This window comes from Condylura cristata, unplaced genomic scaffold (assembly GCF_000260355.1).
Source record: "Condylura cristata isolate star-nosed mole 26May11 unplaced genomic scaffold, ConCri1.0 scaffold00025, whole genome shotgun sequence".
In the NCBI taxonomy this organism is placed as follows: domain Eukaryota; kingdom Metazoa; phylum Chordata; class Mammalia; order Eulipotyphla; family Talpidae; genus Condylura; species Condylura cristata.
Genome location: NW_004567126.1, coordinates 19,599,572 through 19,611,100, shown reverse-complemented (window position 1 = coordinate 19,611,100; position 11,529 = coordinate 19,599,572). Strand labels below are relative to the sequence as shown.

The 11,529-nt window shown below is 51.3% G+C and overlaps 2 protein-coding genes across 6 annotated transcripts; both read left to right on the top strand.

The window, feature by feature from the left end:
• Positions 1-677: 677 nt before the first annotated feature.
• On the top strand, positions 678-4,753 carry TTC36 (tetratricopeptide repeat domain 36). The gene is made up of 3 exons (XM_004689210.2): positions 678-842; positions 2,060-2,248; positions 4,449-4,753. Exons 1-3 carry the CDS (start codon positions 728-730, stop codon positions 4,709-4,711), a joined length of 567 nt encoding a protein of 188 aa, XP_004689267.1. The 5' UTR covers positions 678-727; the 3' UTR covers positions 4,712-4,753.
• Positions 4,754-4,987: 234 nt separating this feature from the next.
• On the top strand, positions 4,988-9,585 carry TMEM25 (transmembrane protein 25). 5 transcript variants are annotated; one of them, XM_012729890.1, is made up of 9 exons: positions 4,988-5,032; positions 5,510-5,604; positions 5,867-6,178; positions 6,776-7,066; positions 7,258-7,389; positions 7,681-7,711; positions 7,850-7,950; positions 8,087-8,176; positions 8,313-9,585. In XM_012729890.1, exons 2-9 carry the CDS (start codon positions 5,535-5,537, stop codon positions 8,384-8,386), a joined length of 1,101 nt encoding a protein of 366 aa, XP_012585344.1. In that variant the 5' UTR covers positions 4,988-5,032; positions 5,510-5,534; the 3' UTR covers positions 8,387-9,585. The 5 variants fall into 5 exon arrangements, with proteins under 5 accessions (XP_012585344.1, XP_012585343.1, XP_012585341.1 ...); XM_012729887.1 differs by lacking the exon at positions 4,988-5,032 and having other exon boundaries at positions 5,227-5,604; positions 8,313-8,405; positions 9,302-9,585; XM_012729888.1 differs by lacking the exon at positions 4,988-5,032 and having other exon boundaries at positions 5,227-5,604; positions 8,090-8,176.
• The last annotated feature ends 1,944 nt before the right edge of the window (positions 9,586-11,529 follow it).

Below are 11,529 nucleotides of genomic sequence, written 5' to 3'. Positions count from 1 at the left end.
GCAGTCAAGCAATAGCTTAAGGATTTTCTCCCAGTCTATGAATAAAATAAAATGAAAGCCGGCCCCCCTGGTGGCACAAGCGGTTAAGTCTCAGCACTCTGAAGCTATCCACAACCACCTGACCACGGAGCTGAGCCACATGGCACAGCAGACCTCTCCTGTCTCACCAGCTGCTCCCCTCTGTTTTTCAGTAGATCTGCCTGTTCTGCAAGTGAGTGAGCTTTCTCTTGACTTTGGCTGGGCTGAAGAACCAGGGGGAGGGGCGTGGCCTGTGACTGACCACAAAGTACCTTCACAAAGACAAAGACACTGTCTCTGATGAATCTCCTCCACCCCCAACCCCCACCCCCACCACACCTCTGGCCTACACCAGTTCTTGCTTGTATAAAGTAAATAAATTTAAAATAAAAGCACCTCAGGAAGAACCTGGACAGCTCCCTGACTGCTGCACTCTACCTTAAGGCTAAAGTTGGCATTATTTATTGTTTCTCCTAGAACTTGGGTGGGGGTGGGGAGGTGGTTGAGAAATATTTGTAAATATTCTACTAAGCCAGTCACTAACCATGGGCCAAAGGAGGTTGAGCTTACACTCTGGCCAAAGAATGAAAGACACACCTTATGAGGGGTGGTTCTTAAACAGAACCTCCCTCTACATCTGCTGGGGCCTGATAGAGCCCCCATCCCTCTTTCTCCTGAGTCATCTTTTCAGATTTTGTAGTTGCGCACTATGGGGACCCCAAATGATCAGGCTGTGTTGCAGGCCATCTTCAACCCTGACACCCCATTTGGCGATGTCATTGATGTAGAACTGGGAGAAGAAGCTGGGAAGGAAGTAGATGAAGGTGAGTACTTTGGAGGGGAGCTCTCCACACTGGCTGGTCTGTTGGCTTCCCAAGGGGTGACTGGGAGGAGGTTTTGCAAGGCCTTCTGTTCTACCACCCTGTGATGTGACTGAGATTGGAATCTAAGTACTAAGGCTGGCTGAGCCACTCTTAAAAGGAAAGGTAGGATTTATTCATCCTTCAGCCTGTGAAACTCTGAACTTAACCTTACAGCTTAATTCACCCCATGATCCAAGCTTAACTCTGTTGTGGGGATATTTGAGCTCACGTAAGAGTTTATAGTCCTACACAAAGTGGAGGGCAGACATGGGGCAGCCCCCATCCAAGCATGCAGAACCTAAGCACGCACTTGGTACTACATACCATCACATACCATCTCAAGCCAAGGCGGAGCTAATTCTTCCCAGTTTAAGTGCACTCCCTGACTTTTCCCATAGTCTAATGTCTCCATCAGCAGTTTTTGATGCCCTTTGTTTCTAAAGGAATGAAACCTAAGCCTTACTGAAATTCAGACTGAAAAGCTGAATTCTACCTTGGGGATGATTTCCACTACTTGGGTGTATCACATGAGCCTTCAGTTTGGAGGCGGTATAGACAAAGTGGGGACAAGTTGAGAAGTCAAAGCCTGGGGTTCAAATCCAAGGTGTGCAATTTATGAGCCATGTAACCTTGAACGAGCCAGTTACAGGCTATCTTTAATTTTCTTGGCAATGGGAAGGCAAGAAAGGTCCCTGTCCCAGGTTCCTTTGAAACTTAGTGCTAGTTCAACCTTGTGACTTCAGTTCCCCCTACCCTAAACATTCCATCCCATTCCTGCTGTTAGCTACACCCCACCTAGATCAGCTTTGGCTCAGGTCCCAATTTTTTTTAAAAAGATTTATTTATGCATATAGGACTGGGGTACAGGCCAGACCAGAGGTGCAGGGGCGGTGAGAGGATTCACCAGAGACAAAGCAGACAGCAGACCAGGCAGATTATCAAAGTACACTGCTGCGGGGAGCAGCAGGTGGGTCAGGCAAGGTCTGCCGCACTGCCATGTGGTCACCTCCGGGGCGGGGTTGGGCACTAAAGTGGCTGTGGCCAGCTTGCAGTGCTACGTAAGTGGAACCACCTGGGAGGACCCAGTTCCCAGATTTCTAGAGCCTGCAGCATGAGGTTGACCTTTGCTTTTTAATCCCCTCAGGACATCTGTCCCTTCTGCTCTCTCCCTGGCACAGATGGAGTATTCCCTCAAGCACTGCTGGAGCAGTCTAAGGCCCTGGAACTGCAGGGGGTGAGGGCTGCAGAGGCCGGGGACTTTGCTACAGCCCTGGAGAGGTTTGGCCAAGCCATTAACCTGCTGCCTGAGCGGGCCTCAGCCTACAACAACCGAGCACAGGCCCGAAGACTCCAGGGAGACGTGGCAGGTGAGAGTAGAGCCCACGGGCCCTGTATGCACAGGCCAGGGATAAAGTGATGATGGGGCGAGGACAAACCCTCTGGAACCTGTGTTCTTGCCTACAAATGATATAGTATGTGTCCTGTTAATTCTTGAGACTATTGAGAAAGTTGGAATAGACTGCATTCAGTTTATTTATTTAATAACCAGTGGGGTAGGTACTATGAACATAAAAATAATACTTTACACCAACTACTGTGTGCCTGGCACTGACCACTTCACGTGTAAATTATAGTAGCTTATTTAATCCTGACAACTTCAAGCCTACAGGGCATGTGCTGTTAATCTCCATTTTACTAATGAAGGATGGAGGTTAAGTAATTTGCTACTCTGATGGTTAAGAAGTGGCAGAACTGGGATTTGAATGAAGTGAATGCTCTTAATCCCCACATAATATTGCTTTTCAAGAAACTCAAGGTCTAGAGGATAGGACGGACTCAATCTTACACTAGCACAGCAAGTTTGAGAAGTTTCAGCATGGGATCTGTTGCTGAGGAGTGGGTCTTTAAGGGTAAATAGGCACTGAAGGGTTAAGTAGGAGTTAGATGGAAGGAGAGGGAGTGGGAGAAAGCAGACTGTAGAGATTCAGAAGGCTTAAAGGAGAAGGGAAAGTCAGATAAACAGGCTGGCTGGGGGAGGGAATGAGAGAAGGATGGGGGAGTGCCTGGAGAAACAGAGATAGCTGCAGATGGGAATGTGCGGCTGAGATTTACTTATTTATAAGTACAAAGCTGGAGTACAGGCCAGAGGTGGGGGTGGGGTGAGAGGATTCATCAGAGACAGAGTGGGGAGCAGAATAGGGAGATGGACTTAAATACATTGCTGAGGGAGCAGCAGGCAGAGGGACAAGAGAGGTCTGCTGAGCATTGTGGGTCACCCCAGGCTGGGGATCAAACTACTGCAGTGGCTGCAACAGCTTCATGGTGCTGTGCTTTGAATCACTGAGCCACCAGGGAGGGTCCCATTAAAGGGTTTTAACTTAGTAACTGCGACCTGCTACAATCAGGCTGCTCTGGCTAGAATGGGAACCATGGGACATAAGGGCCACCCATGGAGCCAGACAGTAGGCTGGTGCAAAGGTGTAAACTACAGAAGCCAAGCAGGGAACCACTAGACAGTTAGTAGTGATAGCAGTGTCGCTCTGGAGCCAGGCTGGGAAGTCTGCACTCCCTTCTGGAAAGAATGAGGTACCCCAAAAGCCCCTTGTTTGCCACTTGGAGGGTCATCAAAGCCACTACCAATAAGGGAGGGGCAGAGGTGATTCCACCAGGAGAGGGCTTGGATTCCTCCAGACCCGTGGTTAGCTCATCTGGGGGAAGCCAAGGAACACAGAGATCAAATTGCTTCTCAGTTGCTGGCTGGGACAGGGGCATAAACGATGCTGGGTTCTGAGAATCATACACACTAAAGCATGACAGGTAAGCTAAACCTTGCTCAGGGATGATGCTGGAGTGCTCCAGGTGTGCCAAAAAGCTCTGTAGAAACTAGAGGACTTGAGTGAATTGAGCTTTCAGAAGATAATGCAGCTGGTAAGACTCTTCAGCAGATGGCTGCCTGAGGTTGAGGTCAGAATTCTGATGCACAACCCAGTTATTTTATGAAGATGCTAAAAAATAAAATGGTGCAGGTCAGCTCTGGTTCCAGATTTCCTTTTTTGAAAAACCAACATACAAAATAACAAAGATTGTGGCCACAAACAAGGCAGTCAGAAGAGAAAACAGGTGAGAAGCTGCATGCAAGGCAAAAGGAGAGAAAAGCTTTCAGGATGAAGAGAAATAAACTTTATTGTATTGGGGAGAAATACCTGTCCATTCAATATAATTTTTTTCACTCTGTGATTCAGAGTTGGAATACGGTAGCTATTTCATAACATAAGCTGCAAAATGAGCGATTCATGAACACGGTGACCATTCAAAATCCCCCCAGCATCTCCGTGTTTTGGAGTTCTAGACAATGGAAAATGACAAAAAAGACAGACGTGGACGCGAGCAGCAGCGCGGCCGGGCCGCTTGGTCAATCTTCCCAGTCTGGCCCAAGTCGTGCGAAGCCCCCAGGGCCAGGGGCGGGGGGGCGCAAGTGCCCCAGCCCCACAGCCACAATTCTGAGCCCGACTCCGCGCCGGCCCGCACGGGCCTCGGCGCTGACCCGCCCGCCCTCCCGTCCCGCAGGCGCCCTGGAGGATCTGGAGCTCGCGCTGAGGCTGAGCGGCGGCCGGGGCCGCGCCGCCCGCCAGGGCTTCGTGCAGCGCGGGCTCTTGGCGCGGCTGCAAGGCCGGGACGACGACGCCCGCAGGGACTTTGAGCAGGCGGCGCGGCTGGGCAGCCCCTTCGCGCGGCGCCAGCTGGTGCTGCTCAACCCGTACGCCGCGCTGTGCAACCGCATGCTGGCCGACATGATGGGGCAGCTGCGCAGCCCCAGCAACGGGCGCTGAGCGGGCGGCGGGCGACCGGGGTTCCCGGACCAATAAAGATGCTCGGCCTGACACCCCTCGCGCCTGTGTCTGCGTGCGGCGCCGTCCCAGCAGGCGGGGGCGGGGGGGCAGCAGGCGCACTCCCCGGGCCCTGCGCGCGCCTCCCCGCCACGACCTGGGGGGTGGGTGAGGTCGCCGCCGCCCACCGGGCCCTGGGGCCAGGCCCGGAGCCGCCAATCGGTCGTCGATTGGCCCGGTCTGGCGCAGCCCCGCCCCCGCGGCAGACTGCAGTGCTCATCAGACCTGAGCAGCTGCGCTGGCTGCGCTCGCTGAGGAAGCCAGGTGAGCCTCCCCGGAGGCGGGGCGGGGTGCCCCGGCGTCCTGGCCCTTCTTGGCCGGAGCGAGCAGACGGGCGTTGGGCGAGAGACGGGAGGGTCTTGGGGCAAGAGAGAGACAGGTCGGGGAAAGAACGGGCCCTTTGGGGAGGGGGCGCGTGCACCCGAGCATCTCAGGTGTGTGTCCGTGCCCGTGTGACCGGCCGTGTGTGGTGCGGTTGCGCCGCCGCTGGTCTCGGGGTTGCGGGTTACCGGCTACGGGTATGAGCCTCTGTCCCTTGCGGGCATCCTTGAGTTTGCGCCCTAAGGGTGCAGGTACGTGCAGGGTGGGTTTGGTCTTTGGGTTTGGCCGTTTACATCTTGACGCTATTGGTCAGCTTACATCTGTGTTCTGTGCGTCATTCTTTGTGTTTCTGGAGAGTAACCCCCTGGAAAAATTACTAGGTGTGCTTCTTCTCACCTGGCTAACACCCTTCTCTCGCAGCCTAGGCCACAGGCTTGGGGTAGCTATGGCACTGCCTCCAGGCCCAGCTACCCTGCCGCATACACTGCTGCTCCTGCTAACCCTTCTGAGCTCAGGTACACCCCTGTTCATCCCTTAGCCAAGCATTTCTGGGGTCCTCACCCTCTCTCCCCTCCTTCCTACATCTGAATACCCACTTTAGACCCCATGCACCAGAACTGGGTTTCCCTTGCTTGCCTACGGAAGGTCTAGCCAGTCCTTAGAGAACCCAGGGCTCCTGTCACTTGGCCAGCTGCCTTTGTAAGTGGACATCATCCTGGTCACAGAACAGTACAGACCCGCCCCAGGACCTCCCCAGAACCCCCTGCTGTGTTCCAGGTTGTGGGGAGTTGGCTCCACAAATTGATGGTCAGACTTGGGCTGAGCGTGCACTTCGGGAGAATGAACGCCACGCCTTCACTTGCCGGGTGGCAGGGGGGCCTGGCAGCCCCCGACTGGCCTGGTACCTGGATGGACAACTGCAGGAGGCCAGCACCTCCAGGTTGCTGAGTGTGGGTGGAGATGCCTTCTCAGGAAGAACCAGCACCTTCACTGTCACTGCACAGCGGGCCCAGCATGAGCTCAACTGCTCCATGCAGGACTCAGGCAGTGACCGGTCAGCCAATGCCTCTGTCATCCTCAATGTTCAGTGTGAGTACCCTGGGATGGGCAGGTGGAGAGGTTCCCTGCACAGGGGCCCCAAGCAGTCACCGGGCAGGTGGTTTGACTGGATATTTAACAAACACTTAGGCACTTTGCAAACATGAACTCGCTATTCTCATAGTAATCCTAATAATCATGACTATTATTAACCCCTTTACAAATGAGAAAACTGAGGCATGGTTTAAGCAATCTCCCTGGAGTCATTCATACATACAGCTGGTAAGTAGCAGAGTCAGATTCAAATCCAAGTATTTTGCCTCAGGTAGTTAGCTTTTGTTTTGGTCTAGCATTCATTAATTCTTTATTTCAATTATACATTTCCAGAGACACTCTTCGGTGGATGGTTTCTTGCTGTTGTAATACAACAGTGCATCATAGCCCCTTTGCTCAAGAAAATTATAAATGAATAGGGAAGTGTTTATACTCTTAATAACTATGAAATTCTGCCTCTGGCAACGCAGCCAGCCTGTTTCCCAGTGCCCCGTGGGAGGTCTGGGTTCCTGGCTCCCTTCCAGGTTTGGAAAGAAAGACTTAAGGAACACGAGAGCTTCTGGTGAGCATGTATTGGCCTCTGCTTTGTAACAGTTAAGCCGGAGATTGCCCAGGTTGGCACCAAGTACCTGGAATCTCAGGGCCCAGGCCTCCTGGTTGTCCTTTTTGCACTGGTGCGTGCCAACCCGCCAGCCAATGTCACCTGGATTGACCAGGATGGGCCAGTGACTGTCAACGCCTCCGATTTCCTGGTGTTGGATGCCCAGAATTACCCCTGGCTTACCAACCACACCGTACAGCTGCAGCTCCGCAGCCTGGCACACAACCTCTCCGTGGTGGCCTCCAATGACGTGGGTGTCACAAGTGCCTCACTTCCAGCCCCAGGTGAGCACCGCCAGTAACTGGCCCAAGCAAAGATTCAGGTGGGCAGGGGTCACTATGTAGAAATGGGAGGGCCCGTTGCCCTTTGGGTGAGTCTTGTGAACAAGGATCCCCTGCACCCTGGGCAAGGACAGAAAAGTGCTTGTGGTTGGGGACACTGCCCATTTGGAACCTAACCAGAGGACAACCTGCAGGACTCCTGGCCACTCGGGTGGAAGTGCCACTCTTGGGCATCGTGGTGGCTGGAGGGCTCGCCCTGGGCACCCTGGTGGGATTCAGCACCTTGGTGGCCTGTCTGGTGTGCAGAAAAGAGAAGAAGACCAAAGGTAGGTAGGGCCAGAGTCTTAGGAGATGGGGGAGCGGGGGCAGTGAGTATGGGTGAGCAGCAGGGCAGTGAGCTGGGCTGAACAAGTCATCTCTGACAAGTGGAAGAACAGGTCTTCCAGGTTTGGGGCTACATCATGTCTCTCAGGTAGCAGAGGCGCTGGGAACCCAGCCCCAGGGCCAGGCCAGGCATTTGAGAGCTCCTGGGCTGAGGGTTCTGGCTCTGAAAGGACAGGGACAGGCCCCAGAGAGGCTGGGCACACTGAGAACAGCGGTGTGGTTTTTCTCCCCAGGCCCCTCCCGGCGTCCATCTCTGATCTCTAGGTAATTCTTCCTGGGGCTCAATGGATGGGGCTGAACCAAGGTGCAGCATGGGAACAGGTGGAAACTTGGGGCTTCCAGTAGTCTGGGATGGCCCAAGTCTGTGTCTGCTGGATGGAGCCAGGCTTTGTTGCCCTGTAGTGACTCCAACAACCTGAAACTCAACAATGTGCGCCTGCCACGGGAGAACATGTCCCTCCCGTCCAACCTGCAGCTCAACGACCTCACTTCAGATCTCAGAGGTATATCCGGGACTCTCTGTTTGACTCTCCTTTTCTTAGCGGTGCTTCTGAGAAAAAGTGAAACCCTGGTACTTCAGAGGGGGCAGGCAGCTCAGGCTTCCTCCCCATCCCTGGACACCACCCTTTTGGCCCCTAGCAGGGAAACCAGCAGACACGCAGATGGCTCGCAACAACAGCCGGCCCGAGCTTCTGGACCCAGAGCCCGGCGGCCTCCTCACCAGCCGAGGTACTGGCAAAGGCTGTCACCCTCCTCTGTTCCCCAGTCCTGTTCTCAGGCTTCTGAGTCCCCAAGGGGCTATAAGGGACCTCCCAACTTCCAAGGAATGAGGGTTCCTGAGACTCTTGGGTGTCTGATCCTGCAGGCTTCATCCGTCTCCCCATGCTGGGGTACATCTATCGAGTGTCCAGTGTGAGCAGCGATGAGATCTGGCTCTAAGCTGAGGGCAAGATGGAAGGTGTCTTCTTGGCCCCTCCTCCTTCTCTAAGGCATCCTCTGCCTGGCCACATTGCCACTGCCACTTCTGCTTGCCCTCCTGGCCAGGGTGCTCTGTCAGCTACATGATGCATTCCACTGGGATCTGACCCTCAGGGGCACAAGGATCCTTGGCAGGCTGCCAGCTGCACCTAATTAAGGCCCTCATTCTAACTCAGGTTGGGAGCCTGCATGCGAGGCTGTGACCAGATAGAGCGCTTTGGCCAGGTGTATTTGGTGGCCACCCAGCAGCTGAGGTGGCATGGCCCTGGTGGCATGGCTTGCTCTTGCCCCATACTGTCTGTTATCTAAGCACCTTGTACAGCAGGCATAGGGACACGCCTGACTGGGGACAGGGAGGGCCCTGCACTTCTTGGATTGCCTTCCTTTGCTATGCAGCTTTGTTCCCTCAGGGAAAATTAAGGACCCTGCTAACTGTAGAGAACCAAACTGCCCTTTGCACAGAAACCAACCCCTGGCCCAGGGGCATTGGCCAACCACAGACTCTCCCTCTTGCTGTATATCTCTCTGCCCCCTAGGTCCCTAACACCCCTTGGACATCATGGTTTATATACTGGACTTTTTCCCTGGGCACTGGACTCCCCCATTGGCTTGGTACCTAATGGTGCCAATGCCTGATATTAGCACAAGTTGGGAGGCAAATAGTGAGATGAGAAGTCTGGTGGCATCCAGGACAGCATGTAGCTATGCACCTTTTCCTTACACTGTTAGCACTTTCAGCATATTCTCTGGGGAGGGGTGAGCACGGGCCGCAGAGCCCCTTGGCTTCCCCAAGTCTGGCCTTCCTGACACTCACTGTGACAGGGCTGAGCCTTCAGGGCTGACCGTTTCCCTTTCCAATATGTTTTCCCACCACAGGAGCCCAGCTTCCACCAACCCTAACTACCCCACCTCTCTGTTCTGTGGAGGATGCTCATAGTGGCACCTAACAGTGCCAGAAGCTTTTGGGGAGATGGAGAAAGGGGGAGACCAAAACAACCTAAAACACGTTAAAAAGCAACATGGAAATGACTAGAAATTAATATAGCACAGAGTATATTTTTCCCTTGTTGACAACTTTATAATTTTTCTCAAGTTCTGTTACTGCTTAGGACAGCACTGAGCACATAGTAAATCAAATAAACTCGAATGGGTAAATGTTACATGTCCATTTTTTCCTTTATATGTTTTTAAAATGAAATCTTTAAATGACACAGAAAATAGAATAAACACCTGTATACCCACCAGCCAATGCTGCTAAACTGAACATTCTACCCTGTTTGTTTCTGATCTCTTATTTTAATATTATTTCATGACACAGCTCCCAATGGTAGGGCTGACAGTTTCTGTTTCTGGAGGGCCTGGGGCAGCGGCAGGCGGTCAGAGCCATATTAGTCCTCACTTGTCTATATCACTTGGCATACTCTTCCCCTCTCAGGACTAAGCCACCTTGACCCTTTCTCCTGAGTAGGGTACAGAAGGCTCAGACTAAACTGTTTCAAACAAAGGTTTTTTTCTTTTAATAAGTTTTCTCCTTCTATTTATGCTTTTTTCCTCCCAAGGATTGTTCTTGTGTATAAGAACTGGGGTGTAGGCCAGAGGTGAAAGGTTTCACCAGAATCAGAGTGGGGAGCAGAGCAGATGGGTTTGCTGAAATAACACTGCACGGGGAGCAGTGTGGGGAGACAGGCGAGGTTTATTGCATCATATAGGGGTCAGGTCTCTGGCTGGGGATCAAACTTAGGCCTTTGCAATGGGCCTCGCAATGGTAGCACTGAGATTTAACCTCTAGGCCACCAGGGAGACCCCCAAAAACTTTTCTGAGGTGTTATGAGAGGGGAAAAAAAAAGACTAGAAAAGGTTGTTTTTGAAGATAGATTTATATTCCATATTTTTTAAAATAACAGTTTGGCTTAGTTTGTGTAGGTCTGAGCTTTCCTCTCCTCACCTCTGTCTTGAACATTTTTCTCCATAGAAGTGGCTAAGGCTGCCTCAGCCTCCTAGAAGGGCCTGGGTCCCAGCCTCTTGTATGCAAGCTCCTGCAAGGCCTCAGACCTTTAAGGAGCCAGGGCGCCTTGCTGTCCTTTCTATTGGTTCTTGCCCAGTCCCCCTAAGCATGAGTCCCTTCCTTGGTGGTCTTTCGGCCAGACTACAAACCCTACACTCCTCAGGTGCACTCAAGGTCTTACTGTAGCAGGATGGTCTGCTCCTCCTGGCAGCCTCCCACCTTAGTGTTTGCTGAAGGCTGGATTATTGAATTACAACGTGGATGAAACTTAAAAACACACTGAGAGAAGCTAAACCCAAGACATGTATGACTCCATTTATATGATGAATAAGCAAATGCCCTGAATAGGAAAGTCTACAGACAGTAGGTTTAGGTAGGCATTGTCAGGGACCAGGGAGAGGCAAATGGTGAATGACTGCTAATGGATATGGAGTTTCTTTTGGGGGTAATGAAAATGTTCTGGAATAAGTAGTGATCAGTGTACAACTCTGTGCACCAAAAACCACTGAATTATATAATTTGCAATAGATAATTCATGACACATAAAGTATAGTTCAATAAACCTAGTTTAAAAAAAAAACTAATTTGTTCATTTCATTCTATAAATTTTGTCTGACTAAAGGACCATGAATAAATATTAAATGCCAGGAAATTATATGCATGCTGAAGTGTTTAGGGGTTAAGTGCAACATGCTTTGAAATTTATCAAAAAATAAAATAAATTAATGATAGCACAAAGGAATGGATATTTGCAAATTCAGCGAAATAGTAATTGTAGAATTTAGGTGGTAGGTATATAGAATTCACTGGATAGTTTTCTAAAATTCTTTTGACAATTTTCATAATAAAATTGGGGGAGCACCCTTGATCTAGTGTTCTGAAATCTTTTTGATCTAAGGACCATGGAATTTTCAAGCATTACTAAAGCCTCTTACATGACAGTTCTCTTTCTCTGGGGAAAAAAAAATTGATTTTTAATACACTTCAGTCACCTACTGGTTAAGCTTTAACCTCCCAAAACAGGCAGGTTGTTTGTTAACTTTCCACGTACAATGATCTAACCATTTCTCTATAATAGGCAGGTCTAGAGCTAGGCAGG